General features: G+C 34.4%; 1 protein-coding gene across 7 annotated transcripts in view; it reads right to left on the bottom strand.

Moving 5' to 3' along the window:
- The window catches only part of MAD1L1 (mitotic arrest deficient 1 like 1), an 851,829-nt gene that overhangs the window by 568,495 nt on the left and 260,596 nt on the right, over positions 1-22,738 (bottom strand). For all 7 annotated transcript variants that reach the window (XM_031950245.1, XM_031950188.1, XM_031950409.1 and 4 more), the window contains one exon: positions 7,513-7,657. In XM_031950245.1, coding sequence (XP_031806105.1) covers positions 7,513-7,657 — 145 coding nt within the window. The remainder of the gene's footprint in view (positions 1-7,512; positions 7,658-22,738) is intronic.

The raw sequence follows: 22,738 nt of genomic DNA, 5'->3' as shown, positions 1-22,738 counted from the left end.
GTTAAGGGAGAGAAGCAAAGAATCTCATTCCCAATTTTTCTTATCTTATCTACTAAAAAAGCTTACATGCTAGAAGGTAATGATGAGACAATAGTCATTTTATTAAAGAGGGTCACAAGGAATGATTTTCTCACTCACTTTGCTTTAGAATACATGGTTGCTTTAAACTATTATGAATTCTGCTAAAGTGCTAAAGTCGTGTCATTTCTGAATTTTAATTAGACCTCCAAAATATTTCCTTCACCCAAGTCAAAATCAGCTTTTCTGCAAAGACTTAGCAAAATGGGAGTTACAATTTAATAAACCACTGACATGTGATACATATATACATGTGAATGTGTTTGTATGTACAATCAAATTTATTATTTAAACTTTTAAAAAAAAATCAGTGTGGTCAAGGCAAGGTAGAGTTCTTTGAAAAGATTTCATTGAGAGCTTACTATTCATGGATCTAAAACCAGTAGTTACTATTTTGGAGGGCCCTGTCTAAATTGAAAATATAAGGAAAAGCAGATACTTCACTTGATGAGATGTGATTTTATGCAAAATCATTAGCATCCAGAATATATTTTTACCAATAGGCACCTCACTTCTGTTTTCAATACTTGGAAAAAAAAAGGTAAATGTTTATCAGTAACAATTCATGTCTTGCCAAAAGCCCAAAGAGCAGGCCAAGACTGATAGAACCAAAGCAGTTGCAACTCAACCATCTGAAGGTATAGGTACCAGCTTTTGGCTTACTTTCTGTCTCATATTATGAACGGAGTCCAAGCAACATTTTAAATAACAACCTCTCACAAAACACTAATTTACACTCCAGAAAATCCTGCTTTATCACATTTGACATCATAGCCTCTTCAACTCAGCAGAGACCCAAAATTACAGAATTGGATACAAAATAATTGAAGCAAACCAAGATGCTGTAGTCAATCCCCACAAATGCAGCCAGAAGCAGGAAAATATTTTGCCCCTTCAGAGGAAAAATGAATTCCCCAGAGTATCTTGAAATAGGTTACACTTTCCATGTCTGTTACCCAGGCCTGAGGCATACTCAAATTTAATTTGAACTTATTGAGTAATAATGGTTCTACCCAATGCATACTAAAAGGAAGAACAATTACATCCATAAGAAAATTAAGGTACATAGAATCCAAGGTCTAATGGTACTGATTAATAATCCTGTAACAATTCTACAACCAAAAGCTAGAATTTAAGGAAAGGTCAATGAACATTCCAACATTCTTCTAAGACAACAGCAAAGAAAGTGATAAATTTTTGATTTGATCTCAATGTATTTTCATCTTTTATATGGTAAAGGAAGAAATAAGAGGAAAAACTATCCTTAAATTCATTCTGAAGGAATGGTGACTAAAAGAAATATCAAAAACACTGAGAAGAATTTACTATGATATCACCAAAGTTTTTTTTTAAATAGTAGATTTCAAAGAGACCAGAGAAAGGAGAGGCAGAATACTGTGAATTCGTGTTAAAAAGGGGAGGTTGGTTAGAGGAAAATATAAAGAAATTTTGCTTAGTTAATGTACTTATTCAGTTCCAGATTAATCAAACTACCAAACTATTCTAGAAAGGGAGAAAATTTGGAACTCAAAATTATAAAAACTGAGCGCTAAAAAAGGTTTATATGTAATTGGTAAATATTCAACAAAATAAAATAATATAGAAATTATTTATTATAAATATATATATCATATATTATAAAATAAGATAAAAATATAGATATAAAAATAAAAAGATATAAGGCTTCCAAAAATGGAATACTTATGATATAAATATAATCATTTCAAAAAAGTGAAAAGTAAGGAATGACTTAAAAAACCAATGTGGATAACTGGAAACTCAGCAAACTTATCAGTTTTGTTTGTTTTGAACGTAGAGGTGTAACGTTTCTTAGTTCGGTTTTCTGGAGGTCTTGAAGCAGCCTCTGTTTCAGCCAAATAATCACCACAAGAATAGCCAGGTGTTAAAGTCGAAAAATCTTTATTGTCTCCTTCTCCTGGTATTCAGCTAGCTTTCCCGTGGCCTTCAGAGGGGACTTAGTTTCAGTGGAGAAAATGCAGGAGAGCCACCAGGAGGCTGATCAAAGATGGAATGAATCTCTTCCAGTCCTTGCTGGCTGTTATATACTCCATTATCATAGGTGTGAATTTTGTGGAATTATATTAAGTACTAAGTAACTATATTAGGTACTAAGTATATTAAGTATTAAGTACTGAACTAGAGAAGTATTAAACACCATGCTAAACAAGATAACCATTGTCTTATCAATTCCACTGATTTAACACTTTGTAAGAATCCTTGTTTCAAGTTCACAGTTCTGGCCCATAACATAGAGGAAATACAAAAAACATAAGAAAGCAAGAGAAATACAAAAATATTATGGTCCCATAAAAATACTAAGTTGCAAATTTTTATTGAAGAGGAGGGGAGGGGAGGGGAGGAAAGGAGAGGGAAGGAAAGGGAAGGCTCCACAAGGATAACTACAATAGAAGAATTTTGCTTCAATTTTCTTATGAAAAGAGAGTAGTCTTTATAGTGGGAAAAATAAGAAAGGTTGAACCCAAAATATGTAACATGCTGGTAAGAGCATTTAGTTACCTAACCAAGAAGAACGAACACACACACACATTCATTTTCTTTCTCTCTCTCTCTCTCTCTCACACTCACACACAAACACACACACATATATCAGGACTTCAGGCTATTATTATATAAAAGAGATGAGGCTACTAAGCAGAACAGAGGTAGCCTAAAAGCCAGGAAGACTTGAGTTCAAGTCCCATTTTTGGCACATACTAACTCTGTGACCCAAGCAAATTACCTAATCCCTCAAGAATCTAGACAATTCAGGGAAGCTAGGTAGCAAGGTGGATAGAGCACCAGCCCTGAAGTCAGGAGGACCCAAGTTCAAATCTGGCCTCAGACACTTAACACTTCCTGGCTGTGTGACCCTGGGCAAGTCACTTAACTGCTATTGCCTTAAAAAAAAAAACTAGGCAACTCTCCAAAGCAACAAGTTACACAGAAAGTCCTGGAGTGCATAGACAAAATGTGCTTCCATGTCTGGGAATTTCCCAGACCAGTAAGATAAGAAATACAATAAAGATTCCTATGTAAAAGCCAATGTGCTAGATGCTGAAAAAATAAAAATTATAAATGACCTAAAGCTTAAGGATCAAATTCAAAAGATAGAAATGTAAAATATAAAACATATACACAGAGAACTATGATGCAAATAAGAAAGTGTAGAAAGCAAAGGAGGGAGAAGTCCTTCATCAAAGATTTATCAAGTCTTCACTGCATGCCCCCTATTTCAGAAGAAAGACAGTTACAAAGGCAGAAAAGGAGAAAATAAAAAGTTTCTTGTAGAAGATGGTATCTGACTTGAGTTGAGTCTTGAAGGGAGTGTAGGAAGCAAAAAAAAAGAAAAGTATTTCAGATATGGGAGAGAGCCAGTGAAAAGGTACTGAACTGGAAGGAGTGTTCAAGGAACAAGAAGACCAAAGTGCTGGATCAAAGAGGAATCAAGTAGTAAGACACCTGAGCTAAGGAGATCAATGAAATAAATAGCGAAAAAGAGACATATCCAAGAAAAGCCAGAAAAGAACAAAGGATTTAACACCACCTCGGTTAGGTGGGACAGCTATGAGAGAAGATAACAAGAAAATAATAAAAACATGCTAGACCATAATAGGAAAATTGAGAAAGGAGGAGGAAGGCAGGGGTGAAAGACACTGCGTTCTCTTTTGAACAAGAGGAACTGAAATGTCTACAATATGACATATATAATAGAAAATTGATGATACATGCCTGGAAGTCAAGAAAAAATTCATGACTGAATAAAGTGATCTGAGAATACAAATCAGAAAGATAAGTGAGCCAATAGAAAAGAGATTAAATAAGAGAGAGAATATTTAGACGGACACAAGAACACCTATTTCAAGAAAAATATTAATGAACCTTGTCCTAATGCTTTCCCTTAAAGTGTCCCAATGACTTACATATCAAAGGGGTCCTAATGCCGGGAGATGGAAATCTAGGGAAGAAATAGGGAGACCAACCAGGAAAACTGCCAACCAAAATACTGCCCACCCAATAAGACAACCAGAAGTAAAGCCAAATCCTGGCACCAAGTCTTAATTCTGTAATTTAAACTAGTGATCAGTAAAACAAAAACAAAAATACTAATAAGCCTCAACAATTACTGAAAATCTAAAGGTCATCCTGCCCAAATAAGCCTACTCAGAAACAATAAATGAAGAGACACTAAAAGGGAAAAGAAAGACTTTTCTACCAGGACCAAATGTATAACCAAAATATATAAAGCCAAAGATAAAAAAGAAAAGTTCTTGAGGAAAGGATTGGAAAAAGGATGAACATACGAAGAATTTGATGTAGAAACACATCAAAATCAATAGAAAAACAAGCAGAGGTGAGGAGAAAAGTTTAAGATAGATGATGCTACCAAAAAAAAAATCTTATTCCTGAAGGGGGAGATTAAGAGGAAAGAAAAATAGAATATAAGAGGGTGCCTTCTATCACCTTTAGGACAAAGGAGGACCAACAAAACAAAACATAGTATGTCTTGGAATATTGTGTTATAAGAAAGGATGAAAAAGATCATTTTAAACATTGTCAATAAACACTTATTAAACATATACTATGTTCCAAGCAATATTCTAATTGCAAGGGATATGAAGAAAAGAAAAACAAAGGCCCTGCCCTCAAAAAAATCAAAATTTAAAGGGGGAAATATATTAAAATAAACAAACAAAATAAATAGATAAATATACACACATGGAATAAAAATGAAATAAATCAATAGAAGGGATGGAGAAAAGTTTACTATAGAAAATAGGGATTTCAGTTGGAATTTGAAAGAAGCCAAAAGGCAGAGATGAGTAGGGAGAGCATTGCAATACAAGTGCCACACGCCAAGAGATATAGTTTTTTATTTTTAGATGATCTAGGTAATATAAATACAGAAGAAATAAGCAGAACCAGCAGAATAATTTAATCAAGAACAGTAACAATGTAAAAGAATACACTTTTGGAAAACCTGAGCACTCCAATCAAGGCAATCACCAATCTTATCTTCAAGAGGACCTACAATAAAGCATGTTACCTATCCCCTGACAGTGAAGGGAAGGGAAAGGCACTTATTAAGTGCCTACTGGAAGACAAATAATTAGCTAAGCACTTTACAAATATTATCTTACTTGATCCTCATAACAACCGTGTCCATTAAACACTAAAATTATCCCCATTTTACAGGTAAGGAAACTAGGCAGACAAGTTAAGTGACTTACAAAAAGTAACACAGTTAAAAATTGTCTACATCCAGATGCTGATTCCTAGGCCAGAGTTTTCTCCACTGTGCCACTGAACACAAAGTACAGAAAGGGATGTACATTTTTTAACATGATTGACATGGATTTTTTTTCTTATGAATACTTATTTATTACAAGAAGTTTTTTATATCTTTCTTTCTCAGAGGGTTGGGGAAGGCTGCAAAAAAGGAACATTAGTGATGTCAAAAAGGGGGAGACATTATTATGCTTTTATAAATTCATAGAAGAAAAAATTTTAGAAGAAAGGACAAGAAGAAAACTTTGGAATTAACACATGGAATATACATTTTCAAAGAAGTAGTATGGAGAGTTATGGTTACATAAAGAATCCTCCTTTTGAATGGGATTATAAATAAATTAGAAGAACGTAAGATAGTTTACCTCTCAGACCTGTGGAGAAAGAAGGAATTTGTGACCAAAGAAGAATTAGAGATCATGATTGATCACAAAATAGAAAATTTTGATACCAAACTAAAAAGTTTTTGTACATACAAAATTAATACAGACAAGACTAGAAGCAATAAACTGGGAAAACATTTTTATAGTCAAAGGTTCTGATAAAGGCCTCATTTCCAAAATATATAGAGAATTGACTCTAATTTATAAGAAATCAAGCCATTCTCCAATTGATAAATGGTCAAAGGATACGAACAAACAATTTTCAGATGATGAAATTGAAACTAATTCTACTCATATGAAAAGGTGTTCCAAGTCACTATTGATCAGAGAAATGCAAATTAAGACAACTGTACCACTACACATCTGTCAGATTGGTGAAGATGACAGGAGATAATGCTGAATGTTGGAGGGAATGTGGGAAAACTGGGACACTGATACATTGTTGGTGGAATTGTGAATGACTCCAACCATTCTGAAGAGCAATTTGGACCTATGCTCAAAAAGTTATCAAATTGTACATACCCTTTGATCCAGCAGTGTTACTACTGAGCTCATATCCCAAAGAGATCATAAAGAAGGGAAAAGGACTTGTATGTGCCAAAATGTTTGTGGCAGCCCTTTTTGTAGTGACAAGAAACTGGAAATTGAGTGGATGCCCATCAATTGGAGAATGGAAAAGTTCTGGTATATGAATGTTATGGAATATTATCGTTCTGTAAGGAATGACCAGCAGGATGATTTCAGAAAGTAAGGAATGACCAGCAAGATGATTTCAGAAAGTCCTGGAGACTTACACGAACTGATGCTGAGTGAAATGAGCAGGACCAGGAGATCATTATATACTTCAACAACAATACCATATGATGATCAGTTCTGATGGATATGGCTCTCTTCAACAATGAGATGAACCAAAACAGTTCCATTTATTCAATAATGAAGAGAACCAGTTACACCTGCGAAAGAGCTATGGGAAATGAATATGAACCACAACATAGCATATCCACTCCCTCTGGTTTTGTCCGCTTGCATTTTTTATTTCCTTCTCAGGTTCTTTTTACCTTATGTCCAAGTCCGCTTTTTCTTGGGAAACAAAATAACTATATGGATATGTATACATATATTCTATTTAGCATATACTTTAACATATTTAACATGTATGGGTCTGCCTTTCATCTAGGGAAGGGGGTCGGGGGAAAGAGGGGAAAAGTTGAAAAAGAGGGTTTTTGCAAGGGTCAATGCATATATCTTGTAAATAAAAAGCTGTGGTATAAAAATACTCTTCTTTTAGTGTTTTAAATTAAACATTTTTTAAAAAGAAGAGAGAATGAAACATAACAGCTTTCAAGAATTTCAAGAGTATAAAGAGGAATAATTAGATTTATTTTGCTTATCACTATAAAGTGTGAGGAAAAAGAATAGGTAGCAGTTTCAGAAATGCTGGGATTTTTTTGTAATTGAGTATAAAGAAAAACAAAAAAATTAAAAGCTGTCCAAAAATGGAATTGAATATGTTAAGATGTAGTGAGTTCATCATGACTGGGATGTGAATGAAACTGGTGAACATTTGGCAAGGATGTAGTATGAGGGATTCCAATTTGGTTAGAAACAAACTAGATGAACTCTTATGTCCATTCAAATGGAGAAATGGTAGGGCATTTTACAGTTCCAGTTAGTGTATCAAAAGGGAATGAAGAAAGGGCTGTAAAAAAAAAAAAATCATTCAACGACCAACTTGAATTAGTACCTTTGTCAAAAGAAAAACACGTTTCTGAAGACGTCGGACCAGATCTTCATTATATTCCCGCTTCTTCCTCTCTTCCAAAAGTTCACTCTGGACCTTAAGTAAATCTTCTAATAGTTGCTGACGCATTTTTTCCAATATCCGAGCACTATAAGAAAACCAGAGGATATTTTTTAAAAACAGAAAATGAAGAAGATGATGACCTTTTCCTCATATTTCCCAAAACTGCCAACATGAAAATAAGAATTTGGAAGAAATTGATTCAGGTCAAGGTATGAAATATCTGGATGATGTCAGCAATAGTTCTAGAGATACCATGCAAAGGATGAAATGGGAACTTTCTTGGTTTAGAAACAGCATATTCCATAGCCATACCCAAAATAGATTTGCCTATGCATATTTTTTCATTCAATTTACTTACTTATGAATAGCTACTTAACTCCTTTCAGGAGTTTCTCAATTTCAAACTATGCATTCAAACGACACCCTGTCCAATCCTAGAAAATATGAAGGGAATTTTCACATCACAAGTATGCAAGGAAAGAAAAAAAAAATGAAGTGATGCAAAAAGGAGAGTTGAATAAGCTAAATTACCAAACAAAATGTTTCATACTTGAATCACAGATAGCCCCAGATGTGCAGTTTTGGATGGCAGTAATTTAACGCTACCATCCACATAGTTCCTGTATTCTAAACATCCTATGTATTCTAAAATAAAAGAAAAGCTTTTGGAGCTAAAAAAAAAAAAAATAAATAAATTGGTATAGATGAATGATGTCTACAATTAGGAAGAAACTATGGGAAGAGATGAGTGAGTTGCAAATAACTTAAGAACAGCCAAATGGGAAAGGTTGTTAAAGAGAAAAACGCCAAATTGGGTCCATTCATTTACACCAAATAAAACTGAATGATACTTTATAGAAAGCCCAACAGGAGAGATGTTTATGCTAATATAATGCTGTTAAATATATGTCAATAAAGTTTAATATCTCTTCTTTAGGCATAAAATTCCCATGTGTTGCTTTGCCATAAAAAATACTAAAAAAATACACAAGACATTAAGTTACTCAAATGAAAAAACCAAAGGGGGGAAAAGGCTTAGATAAGCCAAATACTCTATTATACCCTCTCTCTCCATATATATGTGGGTATACATATACACATACATATATATGCATGCATATTTACATACACATATACACACAAATACATGTGTATGTATATATTCGTGTCTGTTCTAGACAAATACACATTTTTCTAAGATATACTTTTATCAATGTTCTTCAGACCAGCATTAATGGAGACTCAAAATCCCAGACAGCTATGTGATAACTTGGATTCCATGTATCAGTATGTTATCTTCGATTTATTTCTCTTGGGAAGCCAAACACTGAAACTAAATTATAAAATGCCTACTCAGCTAACTCCTTTATCAATTCCAGGTATCTGTTCTATCTCTGTCATTCTCAGACAGATACATAAAATCTAAAATGTATACACAAAATTCATTTGAAAAAGCAAAGGATATTTTGAGTTCCAGTTCAACTTTAAACTATTCATGGACCAATTTAATAATCAAGAACTGTGAAATCAGCTCTTTTCATCATTGAATTCAGGTGGGAAATTTCACAAAAGCTTTAAATAACTGTTCAAAAATGGGTAATTTAATTAGAAAAATGACACCAATTCCCTGGATGTCTTTTCATTACTTACATATACAAAGACTACTGTGTGACCCAATACATTATTAGCAGTGGTAGGATATTGAAAAGCACAATTAGTCTCTCACAAACTACATAACCATCCTCTGACCCAAAACCAAGTATTACAAAATAATGAAAGGAACAAATGTGAGCTAATTTAAGATACTACAAAGGGGGGGAAATACACACACACACACACACACACACACACACATCTCTATGGACTTTCAAGTGAAGCAATGGTGATGATAGTATTAGGCTTTGTTCATTTTTTTAAAAAGAGCCTTCTATATGCAAAACCTAGAAATACTAGATAATCTCATGCAGTAGAGCCCAGAAGCTAAAAAGGTCTATAGAATCATTAAGCAATAGCACTGGATTAGGACTTTGGCAATCTGGGCAATTATCTCGCTGGATATTATAAAATAAACAGGATAACTTAATGAGCCTTTATGGTTACTATATAATTATAAGAATACATGAAGATCTAAAGAAAACTCCTATTCAATAAAGTACCACATTCAAACATGGAATCCCTATGACATCATGACCAACTTCATTACTCAGGCCCATCTTAAAAACCTACTGGGAATATTAGAAAACACTAAGGGGCAAACTAGACATAAACCAACATCTTACACTATATACAAAGACATGGTCAAAATAGATGATTCAGACATAAAGGGTCAAACCATAAGCAAATTGGAAGTAGAAGGAATAGTTTATCTTCTCAGATCTATGGAGAAGGGAAAAATTTATGACCAAATAAGAGATAGCATCATGAAATTTAAAATAGATAATTTTGATTATATTATATTATTAGAAAGGTTTTGCACAAACAAAATCAATTGAACCAAGATTAGAATGAAAACAAAGATGTGAAAACAATCTCTGTATGTGTCTCCGATAAAATCTTCATTTCTCAAATATATAGAGAACTTAGGCAAAATTCTAAGAATACAAGCCAATTCCCCAAAAGATAAATGGTTAGTGGATATGAACAGGAAGTTTTCAGATGAAAAATTAAAACTATCTATAGTCATATAAAGAAGTGTTCTAAATAACTTGATTAGAGAAATACACATTGGAAAAACTATGAGGGAGGTACCACCTCATATCTATCAGACTGGCTAATATGACAAAAAAATGAAACTCATAAGCATTGGAGAAGACATGGCAAAATTAGGACACTTATGAACTGTTGATGGAGTTGTGAACTGATCCAGCCATTCTGGAGAACAATTTGGAACTGTTCTCAAAGGGCAACCAGATTGTACATATCCTTTGATCCAGCAATACTACTCCTAGTCCTACTACAATCCCAAAGAGATCATAAAAAATTGAAAAGATTCCATACACACACACACACACACACACACAAATTTATAGCAGTTCTTTAGAAATTGAAGAGAGAAATGGATAAAAAAAGTTGTGGTATATGAATATATATGGTATATGAATACCATTGTGAAATAATAATTGATGACCAGATGGATTTCATAAAAACTTGGAAAGCTATATGAGCTGATGATGCTAAATAAAATGAGCAGAAGCAGGAGAACATCGTCTACAGTAACAGCAACATTGTGTGATGATCAAGTATAAACTTTAACTCTTTTCCACAACACTACAATTCAAAATAATTAGAAAAAACCCATGATGAAAAATGATATCCACATCCTGATAAAGAACTAATGATACAACCTTAATACAGATCAAATTATACTTTTTTCATTTAAAAAAAAAAATTTTTATTTTGGGGGGGTGACTAATAATGAAAATAAATTTTATATGATATATATGTGTGTGTGATTTTATATGCACATATTTAACCTATATCAAACTGAAAATGGAGGAGGAAAAAAATATTTTTTGTCAAGATGAATGTTAAAATTGTCTTTACTTATAATTAGGAAAAAAAAAAACTTTAAAAAAAAAAGTCCATCTTAATATCATGAATACCCACACCCAAATCACATATCGTAACATAACAAACCATATTAACTAACTACTAATTAGTACTCAGAGAACTAACTACTCTTTATAATGGTTTTCCTAATCCCATGATTTTAGAGGTATGATTAACAATGCTAAATTGCAGGCCTATATAACAAATTAAAGAACAGATAAACCAGAAGGGAGAAGAGGGAAGTTATTGAGTAAATGTTAGACCATGACCACTAGAAGAGGGAAGTTATTCAATAAATGTTAGACCATGACCACTATCATGTGCCATTACATAAAGAAAGCAAATTTTCTATCATATCACTTCTTTTCTTAGGTAGCATACAATCTAATTTGCATAACTAAATACACTTTAAAAATTTTGAATTTGGCTAAATAAACTGCCTCTCCTGTAGCACAGTTACACAGTAATCACATTAGGGAAGTACTAAAGGATGCATACTTCTAAGATCCTATTTAAAAAAAAAAAAGTTGATGTTATTTCTTTTGGCATTACTACAGGCAGAATAATCTGAGAGAGAATATAGTCATGGGTTAGGAAAGCAAAATAACACTATCAAACCCAAAGGCAACAATAAGGAAAGCTAGTCAAATGATCACACTGGGGCTGGACTCTTAAGATTTGAATCTGAGGCAGAACTAAAAGCAAAACAGGAGGGAAACAAGGCAAAATATAACTGCAAATTCAGGCAAATAGTCCTTAGACTATTAGGATCTAGGAATCTCCAATAGTATCCTACATGTGGCAAGGCCTTTTTTCCTATCTAATTCTGAAGCAAATGTTGGCCACCTTGGGACCAGACAGTCTTCAATATCCAGCCATGATGTTTATTGTGCAGTAAAAGACATATCTGAGTTTGATAATTTTATCCTACATACACATTCACTAGGTTGCATGCAAGTGCACACATATGCGCGCACACTTTAGACTAAATGGAAGCTCTCATAAAGAAGGAAAGTTTATCCTAAGTATGGAAAAAGAATGTATTATAGGACAATGATTATTTAGTATATACTTGTTGATGACACCTGTTATAGTCCTGTTTTTCTCAGCAATCCTCTTGAATGAATCCTTAATTTTAAACTTCCTGTCAATAACTGGCTCTCTTCCACTCAGGAATTTCACATAAATATGGCAACATATTCTGTTAATTCTAAAATAATCCTGCAGTACCACAAGGATGAACATTCATGTTAAATTTCTTTGCCATTCAAAGAAATCCTGACAAATCTCAGAGCATGGATCTATTGTGTCACTAGCCAAGATTTCACTGAGTTGAGCATGTAGTCACCAGTCAAATCAAACTTTTGTTACAATGAGAAAAGAGAGAAAACAAACTCATAAAAAATTAAATCCCCTTTTCCATGCTTAAGTTGAACTCTACGGTCAGTGACATTTCCGTGAACCTTTAAGAGTTCAAAAATAAATCTTAGTTCTTAAAGGAAAAGCTGGGTATATTTATTGATCAAGGACTTTTCTGAGCTACCATATACTGAATGGAGGAAGGTCTGAGCTTTTGAGAATCCATCTTTGTACTTCGAAGTCCGCTTTAATGTAATCTTCATGAGAAAACTTTGTTTCTAAGATTCTTCTTTAAAGGAAAAATGAAAGGAGACAATGAATTCAAAGGCTGTAGGAAACATTTTAATGACATCCTGGAATGAACTGTTGCATTATACGCTTCCTTTACATGAACCAAAGTTTCACTTCTCTTTTTTGAATTCCTCACAATTCTCAAATCCTCTGTCCTGCCTACAGCACTAAGAGAATTAAAAACCAGGAAAAATGAATGAAGAAAAATAAAAAACACCACTGAAACAAAGTGGATAAGGAAAGAAAAAGATGGAGAATTTGTAGATAAAATGCGATGAGAGACTTAGAAATTAATTGCAATAAAACCTAGCAGGCTATCTGACCAATATTAAATATTAATGATGAAGAAGAGACATTATGGCATGTATTCTCTGAAGATGAAATAGGAGTTATAACCAGAATCAAATTCTAATCCCACCTCCATCTGGTATTATACTAGTTACTATACTAGGTAAAAGAGAGGAAGTCAGTGTCATAGAATACCTAAAGCAAAAAAGGAAACATTCATATTGTGCCATTCCAATAGAATGTTGTAATATCTTTGGACAGAAAATACCTTTTGCATCAAGAGAAAACTAAATCCAGATCAAAGCATACTATTTTTACCACTTTTTCTTGTTTTTTTTTTCTCATGGTTTTTTCCTTTTGTTCTGATATTTCTATCCCAGCATGACTCATATAGAAATATATTTTTTAAAGTTTTGAGCTATATTGTATATCTCTTTACCAAAAAGCCAAAGGGTCTCCCCCATACATACACACACACACACAAACAACTAGAGTAGAACCTACTCAAACTTCCATTGTATAAGAAATTTTAGCATGCAATTTATTTGGCCCTATTCCAAAAATACTTTAAAAAGGAAAAAATAAAGAGGTATTTATTTCTTTCTTTATTTCTGGAGTTAGGGGTAAGTTAAGGGAAAGAATAATGAATAGAAATAGAGAAGTCAGTATTTCATTCCTTAGGCAGAGATATATTGTAGTCTCAATGCATTACTTTACCAGGAAAGTAAAGGAGAAAAAAACCATATTATCTACTGATAACACACTAACCAATTATATTCTATCACAGGAGGAAAACAATGTCATTATATATTAATTGAAATCCTTTTGCCCCACAACCTCTAACCTAATGAATGCATGTTGTATTTATTTTCAAACTCACAGTAAAATAAGGAAGGAAATATATCAAGTTACATTGTCTAAAAAAATAATATAAGAAACAGTTTACCTTAGGTTAGGGGGAGAACATGAAGTACATTCTGCATTTAAGAGGTTGGTAGAAGATGATTTGGGAGATGGAGAAAAATGTTTGAGAAACTAGAAGATTGACTTGGCTGTATCACAATATGGCAGGCAGAAGAATAACATATAAGCCTAGAAAGTCACTGTAAAAGGCTTTAAATGAAAAACTTTTATTTGATCCTACAAACTATACAAAGTTTAGTAAATAGGAGAATCAAATGGATAGAACTCTACCTCAAGAAAAACCCTTTGGAAGCTATGTAGATTAGGGATAAGCAAAATGAGCAATAATCCAATTAAGAGGTAAATAAGGCCTGAAGTAAAGTGAAAGCAAACTGAGTAGGAAAAAAGAGTACTAATCTCCAATAGATAAAAGTAATCAAAGAAAAAACAGTACTCAAAAGAAGAATCATAATGTATTAACAAACACATGAAAGAATTATAAGAGAAATGCAAATCTAAATAATTCTGAAGTTCTATCTCACATGCTGGAAATAGACAAAAATGAAAAATTATGGGAATCATCACATTTGGAGGGATTAATAGGAAGAAAGACTTAGTAAGGTATTGTAAGTAGAGCTATGAACTGATAGTATCATTTGGAAAAAAATTTGACATTATGAAAATAAAGTGACTAAAGTGTTTAGACACAGTGAGTCCATTACTTGGTATATAATCCAAGATAGTCATGAAGAAAGGGAAAATCCAAATATACCAAAACACAGCAGCAATTTTTGTGGGAGGAAAGCATTAAAAACAAAATATATATGTATCCATTGGAGAATGGCCAAACAAATTGTGGTAAATTAATAGAAAGGAACATTATTACAGCTCTTAAAACAACAATAATAAAAACAACAACCAAAGAAAACAGGAATTCATGAATGAAGCAAGTAAAGCCAACATTATACATAATAACTATAACAATATAAATGAAAAGAGTCACAAAATAATAAAAAAATGAAAGCTTTAAAATTACAAAGAACTAGAATGGCACAAAAAAGTTAATGAGAAGACAATCCCACCTTTGCAAAGTGGAATTTTTGTTATTTTCAGACTTTATTTTTAAAAATAGTCTGAAATTTAAAATTAAAAAATCTAAATAAGCATATTTTCAGACTTTTTTCATGTCAAGAACCTTTACATTCTTAAAAAATATCAAAGACTCCCCAAAAAGCTTTTATGTGAGTTATTTCTACTAATATTTACCTTACCAATTTCAAGACTTTAGGACTGATGTAAATAAAGAGTTATAGAAAATCATAGGATAGAACAATCACATCTGATTAATACCATAAAAAATGGTATGGTAGAGAGAAAATAGTAGAAAGCTTCAGGAAGCTGTGCACCACATGGAGTATGTTTGGTTAAATAAAGTAGTAAAAGATCACGTTGCTCAAAACCAAGCTTGTTTGCATTCCTTTATAGCAGACTTATCAGTCTTAGACTGGTTAATTTAACTTAATCTTATTAATATTAAAAGTTATTTTAAAACAACAACAAATAGCTTCCTGGAAATCTATGACTATCTTTAAAAAGAAATTTCAAATAAACTATGATAACCCTGTTTAAACAAAACTAATAAAACTGTATCTCTCATTCAGTGACCCTTTCTATCAAATATTCATTTTACTTTATTCTCCCTACAAGTCACAAGTTAATATTTTAAAACAAATGTTAAATATAAATATTAGCTATATAACAAATATGATATAATAGACTATATTAACAAACATATAACATTCACTGAGAACAAAGCAAAGAAAGTAATTCGCCATTAGTCATTTGATAGAGATCCTTTAACTATTCAATTATAGACTATGTTCTTACCCATCCAACATATGATGGCCTTCAGATTATGGAATAACTTGGGGCTAACGTAACTTTAAGTACTTTACAGAACCAATATACATAAACCCAAGTATGATGATTTCAGTTTAATTTTCATCCTGGATTCATTTTCAGGTTATCGTACACTAGATATATTTTTATTAATGGATCCAGGTAAAACTCATATATACATTTTTATAATTAGGTAACATTATTTCCCTTCACCACCTCATATTACACCAAACCCTAAATACAGCAAGTTTTAAAGTAACAAATTTAGAATAGGAAATTAGCTAGGCAAATTCTTATCTCTATAAGGGACTTATTTCTTTTCATCCTAAACTGAGACCAGCTTTTGGTTCATGCTTTTACTTGACCTTGCTTTTAGACAATTTGTATATGAACCTAATACAATCAATAATATGGAGTTGGCAGAGTTCCAAGTCACATGAGCAACAACATGGTAGACTAGACATTTTCTTGAAAGTTCATAAGCTCTGAAAATTACCCAAAACAGAAATTATGCACAATAAAGTAACTTCAGTTATTTCCATGGCACAGGGCATCAAAAATCCAAAAGAGGGTAAAAACAAAAAACTCCAAAACCCAGAAACTGATATTCACTGACCCTGAACTCATTCTGCACCCCTATCCTACATCTCAAAGTACTAATAGTGAGAATGGAACACCAGCTTATATTAAAAATCATCCCTACACCCTGATTCATTATTCTCCTTTCCAGTGACATAGAGATAGCAGCTCCAGGTTGTGGAAGTTTTCTCGGATCTTAGCAATCAGGTTGGTCATGTTGTGCCACAGTTCCTTTTTATTGTCCTGCCTCAGTTTCCCTAAATTGTTCTGCCTCAATCCCCTTAGTTGCAACCCCCCCCCCCAAAAAAAAAAAAAATCTGGTTCATTAAGACTGATATAACTCAGGGTTACTTACAGTGTGTAAACTCAATATAAGGGGAAGTCCAGACTTCCTGGTTCTAAGCTGGACACCTCCTTAAACTCCCAGTTTGTTAGAATTTATGGGCCTACCCCCTATCCTGTCATTGTTCTTCTTGATCCCATCTTCTCAGAATGTCCAGTGCCTTCCCTCACCCTGTCAGAACTGGAATGAGAGTCCATTCCTGCTCTCAGTGCTCTGATTCCACCCCTGCCTTGGTCTACCCCTGTAGCTGAGCCACATGTATATATACTTCATGGGAAGCACATATTAGCCCCTGGATGCTTTGGACATCAGCCCTGAGGGCAGCATGCCCCCAGCACAATCTCTCCCTTTCAAATAAAATATTTAAAAAAAGTCTCTAATCTCTATCTTGCCTCAGTTTCTATGGAATTACAGTCACAGCCCTTCAGGGAAAAAAGCTAATTCTAACCACCAAAAAGTCAGTTTGGGCATAGATCTAGGATGCTGAACTATGAATTTTCTAGTGATGGAAGAAGTTGAGATGCTTTAAGATCCAATCCTAAAGAATCAGAAAGGAGAAAATTACGAATAAGAAAAATGGGAGTGGGCCGGGGGGAGGAGAGATGATGATAAGAGAGAAAAAAGTACCAGAAATTTCAGGAAAAAAGCAATCTCAAAGACCTTGAATAGGAAAATATAGTCTCCAGATCTAGCATCCATAAATAATAAACACTGAAAAAAAGAAAAACGATCTAATATCTATTGAGACAAAGGATCTTGTGAAAGTTGAGAAGAACATGAAATCACAACACTGTTCATGAGAATGAAAAAAAGAAATGAGAATTATAAGAAGAGAATCTATATCATGCAAGGAGCAAAAACTATGAGTAGAATAGAAAAACTGGAATCTCCAAAGCCAAGTCCAAAGTGAGAACAATAGATTGGGAATACAAATATCCATAAATAAAATACAATCAAAAAGAAGGCTCAAAAAACAAAAAAGAAAGAAAATATATACACTATGAAAGCAAAACATAGATTTCTCTAAAACAGTACACACACAAAAAAATTTAAGGATCATAGATCTCCGGGAAGAAAATGACAAAATAAACAACCATAACATCATAATGTAGGAAATAAAAAATAAAAATAAATATAAAAACCGTGAAGGCTGCAAAGTCCAAGACACATAGTGATTAAGTTTAAAAATTTAACTCAAAAACAACTTCTACAGGTCAATTGAAGAAATATCTTCAAATATAAAGGAAATGTTATGCCACAGTTCTTAGTTTCTCTAATTATCCTGACCTGGCTCAGTTTCCCTGCTTCTCAGTTCTGCAAAACCTCCCCTTCCTCTTTATCAAAATATTTGATAAGGATAAAAGATCTTATGTTTTAGAATGCCTCTCAGCATCCCAAGCAATCAGAATGTCAGATACTGTCTTAACAAGATGCCTCCCCCTATTATATCATCCCCCTCTTCAGAGGCTCACCCCACCCTGTCAGAGTCCTATCCCACTCTCAGCACCCTGACTCTGCCCCCATCTCAGACTAGCCCCGAGTCTGAAAAATGTGTATGTATGTGATTGAGAACTCACATTGTTTGCTGGATTCTTGGAGAGGATAGCCTCATTCAGCCCTGGGACCAAACCATGGATCCATCTGGTCCCATCTCTTCCATTTGATAAATACTCTAATTTCTATCTTGCTCAGTTTCTCTGGCATTACAGAAAAGACAATGTAACACAATACTTTAACGTCCATAATAAAAAGCAGGAAGTAAAGGATATTTTGGAATAGACAATAAAGGACTGTACTTTAACAGTTGGCTGCATTTGAGGTGATTATTACTCAGAACTGAAACTACAGTTTCCCCCCCCACAAGAAATCTGCTCACAGAGAATGATCATATTTAGAAAAGAAAAGAAGACGACATTTTGGCCCCCAAATGTGGAACTAACAGGACCCTGATCTCAGTAGAAAAGCCTCTGATCCTGATCTCAGCAGAAAAGTCTCCTCAACCCAGAAATTAGGGTGAGTACAACAAAGAAACTCTGTTAAAGAGCTAAAGTAGAATTTCAGCTGAAATGGGACAGATGTTTAGAAAACAGCCTTCTGTGTCTTTTCAAGGAAAATGTTTAGAGAGCATTGTCAAGGTTATGAAAAGCCAAGGTTTGATTACAATTTTGGAGCAGATCACTGAACTTTTAGAAACTGTAAAGTACACATCTCCTTGGTTCTCTATGGAAAAAGAATTGGATCTAGATAAGTGGAAATTAGTAGGAGAGTAATTAGGTGAATATTACAATTCTAATCCAAACTCAATTTCCAAAAATACACTTAATACATATAATTTAATACAACTGGCTTTAGGAAATTATATAAGTGTTAGAATAAGGGAAAAGAAGAGCAGGAGGGGGAGGTGCCAACTAAACTAGGTGAAAAGGATGAAGAATCAGATAAGAATTCCCAGCAGGAGAAATTAGATCATTCCTCATCTCATGACCCTCCCCCGTCAATTAACTCTTCATAGGTGGAAGAAGAAGGAAGAGAGGGAGAGGTAGTAATGCAATCAGAACTTAAGCAGCCTGTGACAAGATTAGAAAAGGCATTAACTAAGGCAAAAAATGAAGGACAGGACATATTTGATTTTATAAATGCATATTGTCTGATTGAAGAGCTTGATTCTTCAGGTCAAAAAAGGAGAAGATACACTCCCTTTAATTTGGAAAAAAATAAGGATTTGAAAAAGGAATGCACTCTTTATGCGCCTACATCATCTTATGTTAAGATGTTACTAGATAATTTCTCTTATGAAATCCTAACCCCTAGTGACTGGAAATCCATAGTAAAGACATGTTTAGAACCTGGACAAAACTTGTTATAACTTTTGGAGTATCATGAATTATGTAGGATTCAAGCCCAATGAAATAGGCAAACAGGAGTTAATATACAAATCACTTTTGACCAACTAGCTGGTGAAGGTCAGTATGGAGAAAATTCAGAACAGATTTATTATCCCATAACAGTGTGTAAGCAAATTTCTAAGGCTGCAATAAAAGCCTGGGGTTCTCTCCCCGGACAGAAAGATGAAGGTAAAGCCTTCATAAAGATAGAACAAGGTCCCAATGAACTTTTTGCTGATTTTGTGGGATGTTTGCAAACAGCTATAATAAGAACCATTGGAGATAATGCAGCCACAGAAATAATGACCAGACATCTAGCTAAGGAAAATGCCAATGAGGTTTGTAAAAGAATTATGTGGGGATTAGACAAAGATGCTTTTTTAAAGGAGATCATAAGGCACTGTGCCACAATGGGCACAAATGCTTATTATACCCAAACTATGATGAATATGGGAAGACAGGGTCCCTCTTGGCAAGGGACTTCTAGAGAAACTCATAGATATTTTCAGTGTGGAAAAATAGAACCTCTTAGAGCTCAATGTAGGTACAGATATAGAGTGAGAGGACAGGGTGAGAGAAAACCCAAAACCCCATGTCCAAAGTGCCACAAGGGCTTCCACTGGGCCTCAGCATGTAAATTGACCCAGGAAAATGAGAGGCAGGGTCCAGCCCCAAGATATCAATCAAAAGACAGGTGGGGCATGATGGCAGCTGAGGTTACACCCAGAGAGTCTTTACGGGGGTCCTCAAGTTATGGCCCACAGGCCAGATGTGGCAGCTGAGGATGATTATCCCGCTCACCCAGGGCTATGAAATTTCTTTATTTAAAGGCCCACAAAACAAAGTTTTTGTTTTTACTACAGTCCGGCCCTCCAACAGTCTGAGGGACAGTGAATTGGCCCCCTATTTTAAAAGTTTGAGGACCCCTGCTTTAGAAGGTCAGGACTCTGATGTGATCAATCAACCTAAAAGTAATCACATGGCAGAAATAGATTACAATTGGGGATAATACAGACTTTTTAACCCAACAGGGCAGTGTCCAGTGCAAACAGTTCCAATATAATTGCCAGATGATAAGGAGAAATTCCAAAAATGGTAAATAGAAGGGAATTAGATAAATTAACTACTTGGGAGAGAAGGTTTGCTTGTGTTCCTACAGATAGAGAAGGAAACAGATGGGTGGCAACGAGCACCTGGAGAGAGAAAGAAAAGGAGAAAAACCTCAAAACAAAGGAGAAGATTTAAGAAACATCTGACATTGAAGGAGCATGGCTAACAATGAGACTATTAAAAGAACTTTAAAATTTTCAGGAATCATTGGAGTCCTTGAGATAAAAAATTATTGATGAGACTATTGCAGGACCTGAAAACCAGCAGGAATTATTGGATTCCTGGCACATGAACTAATGGACAATAGATTTCTTTTGGACTATTTCTAGGACTTAGGGACATATATAAATTCTCATGTTGATTAATGTTATATGTTATATCACTTCTAGCCTTTACTATGTGCTTGTGTAATTTATATAATTATGTGTAATATCTCCTATATTGATGGATTTATGTATACCTATTTTAACAGCGAGCCCCTTCAGAAACCCACTAATCTGATTTGATTTCCTATTTCCTTTGGTGTTTTCATCCTGAAACGTCCTGAGATGTGAGGGAGGGTGTGACCACCTTCTTTTTATGGTTCTTCACTTCTTTTTTGAGCAGTCAGGGAAGGCATAATCACCTTCTTTTCTGGGTTTCTCACCTCCTTGAGAAATCAGGGAGGTTATGACCACTTATGTTTTAAATCAAAAGAAAGCGGGATATGTTAGAATCCTTACAAAGTGTTAACTCACTAGAATTGATACAAACAATGCTCATGTACTTAAGTTTACACCTTTGAAAGTTCACACATTAGATCACACATTAGAGTTCACAAGTACGGGAGATTCACAAGTCAGGAACCCCACTCTCAGAGGAAGAGTCAACCTTTAAGTTCACACCTCTAAAAGAGTATATAAAAGAACAAGCACTAGAGACTTTTGGCAGATTGAGAACTAAGGATTCTGAAAAGGAGAACTGGATAGTCAGAGGGAACTGGAGGCTGAAGTTGAAGCTGGAAGAGACAAAGGACAAGCTGCAAGAGCTCTTGGAACCAAGGAGGGAGATAGTCCGAGAAAACTAAGCGGACTATTTTGGAAGAGACAATAAAGGACTATACTTTAACAGCTGGTTACATTTGAGGTGATTATTACTCAGAACTGAAACTAAGGCTGCGTCCAGAAGCCCCCCAAGAAATCTGCTCACAGGGAATGATCATATTTTAGAAAAGAAGAACACTACACTATTGTATCCATTTATTTTGTTTGTAACCTCTTCCCTATATAAAGCTATCTTTTGCCAAAGAGAACAGCCACTGTGAATTCTTCAAATGACCAAATCCCCCTACTTTTGGTGCCTGCCATCATTTGGTAAGAAACCCCACATCATAGATCACAGCAGTACCATCAAAAGAATGACAACAGAAAGACCAGAATGAGACTTCTTTCTGAACAATGAAAGAGATGGGGTAAAGATAGAAATCTGAGAAGGCTATCAGTGAAGAGATAAACAGGGCCACAGTGGATAAAATCTAGTGATACCTTCACCACTGGGGAATACTTTGTATTTGTAGAGCTATACAGGAGGGTATATAGGTAGGAATAAGAGTAGAAAGTAAGGAGAAATCATGAGGGTTAGGTAAATCCAGGAGTAGCAATAAGAGAAGGTGAATTCTATATTCTAAGAAAGAGAAGAATCTATATGGTAGGGAGAGGGGAAGAGAAAGGAGGAGTAGGAGAGGAAAGAGAGAAAGATCAAAAAGGACCTTAGAGAAAGAGGGAACTCCACAGATGAAATCTCCTTAAAAGGAGATGGGAAAGAAGGGCAGAAGAGTTGGAATGCCAATGGCACCAGGCAAAGTAGGAGAACATGGAAATAAGAAGATTTATAGGGAGGGGTTAGGGGGGAGCTGGAGGAGAAACAGGAAAGGGCAACAAGAAAAGGTACAGAACAAGGGGAGGGGAGGTGGCTTACCATG

Source organism: Sarcophilus harrisii, chromosome 1 (assembly GCF_902635505.1).
Source record: "Sarcophilus harrisii chromosome 1, mSarHar1.11, whole genome shotgun sequence".
NCBI classification, from domain to species: domain Eukaryota; kingdom Metazoa; phylum Chordata; class Mammalia; order Dasyuromorphia; family Dasyuridae; genus Sarcophilus; species Sarcophilus harrisii.
This window is presented reverse-complemented; position numbering and strand designations above follow the sequence as displayed.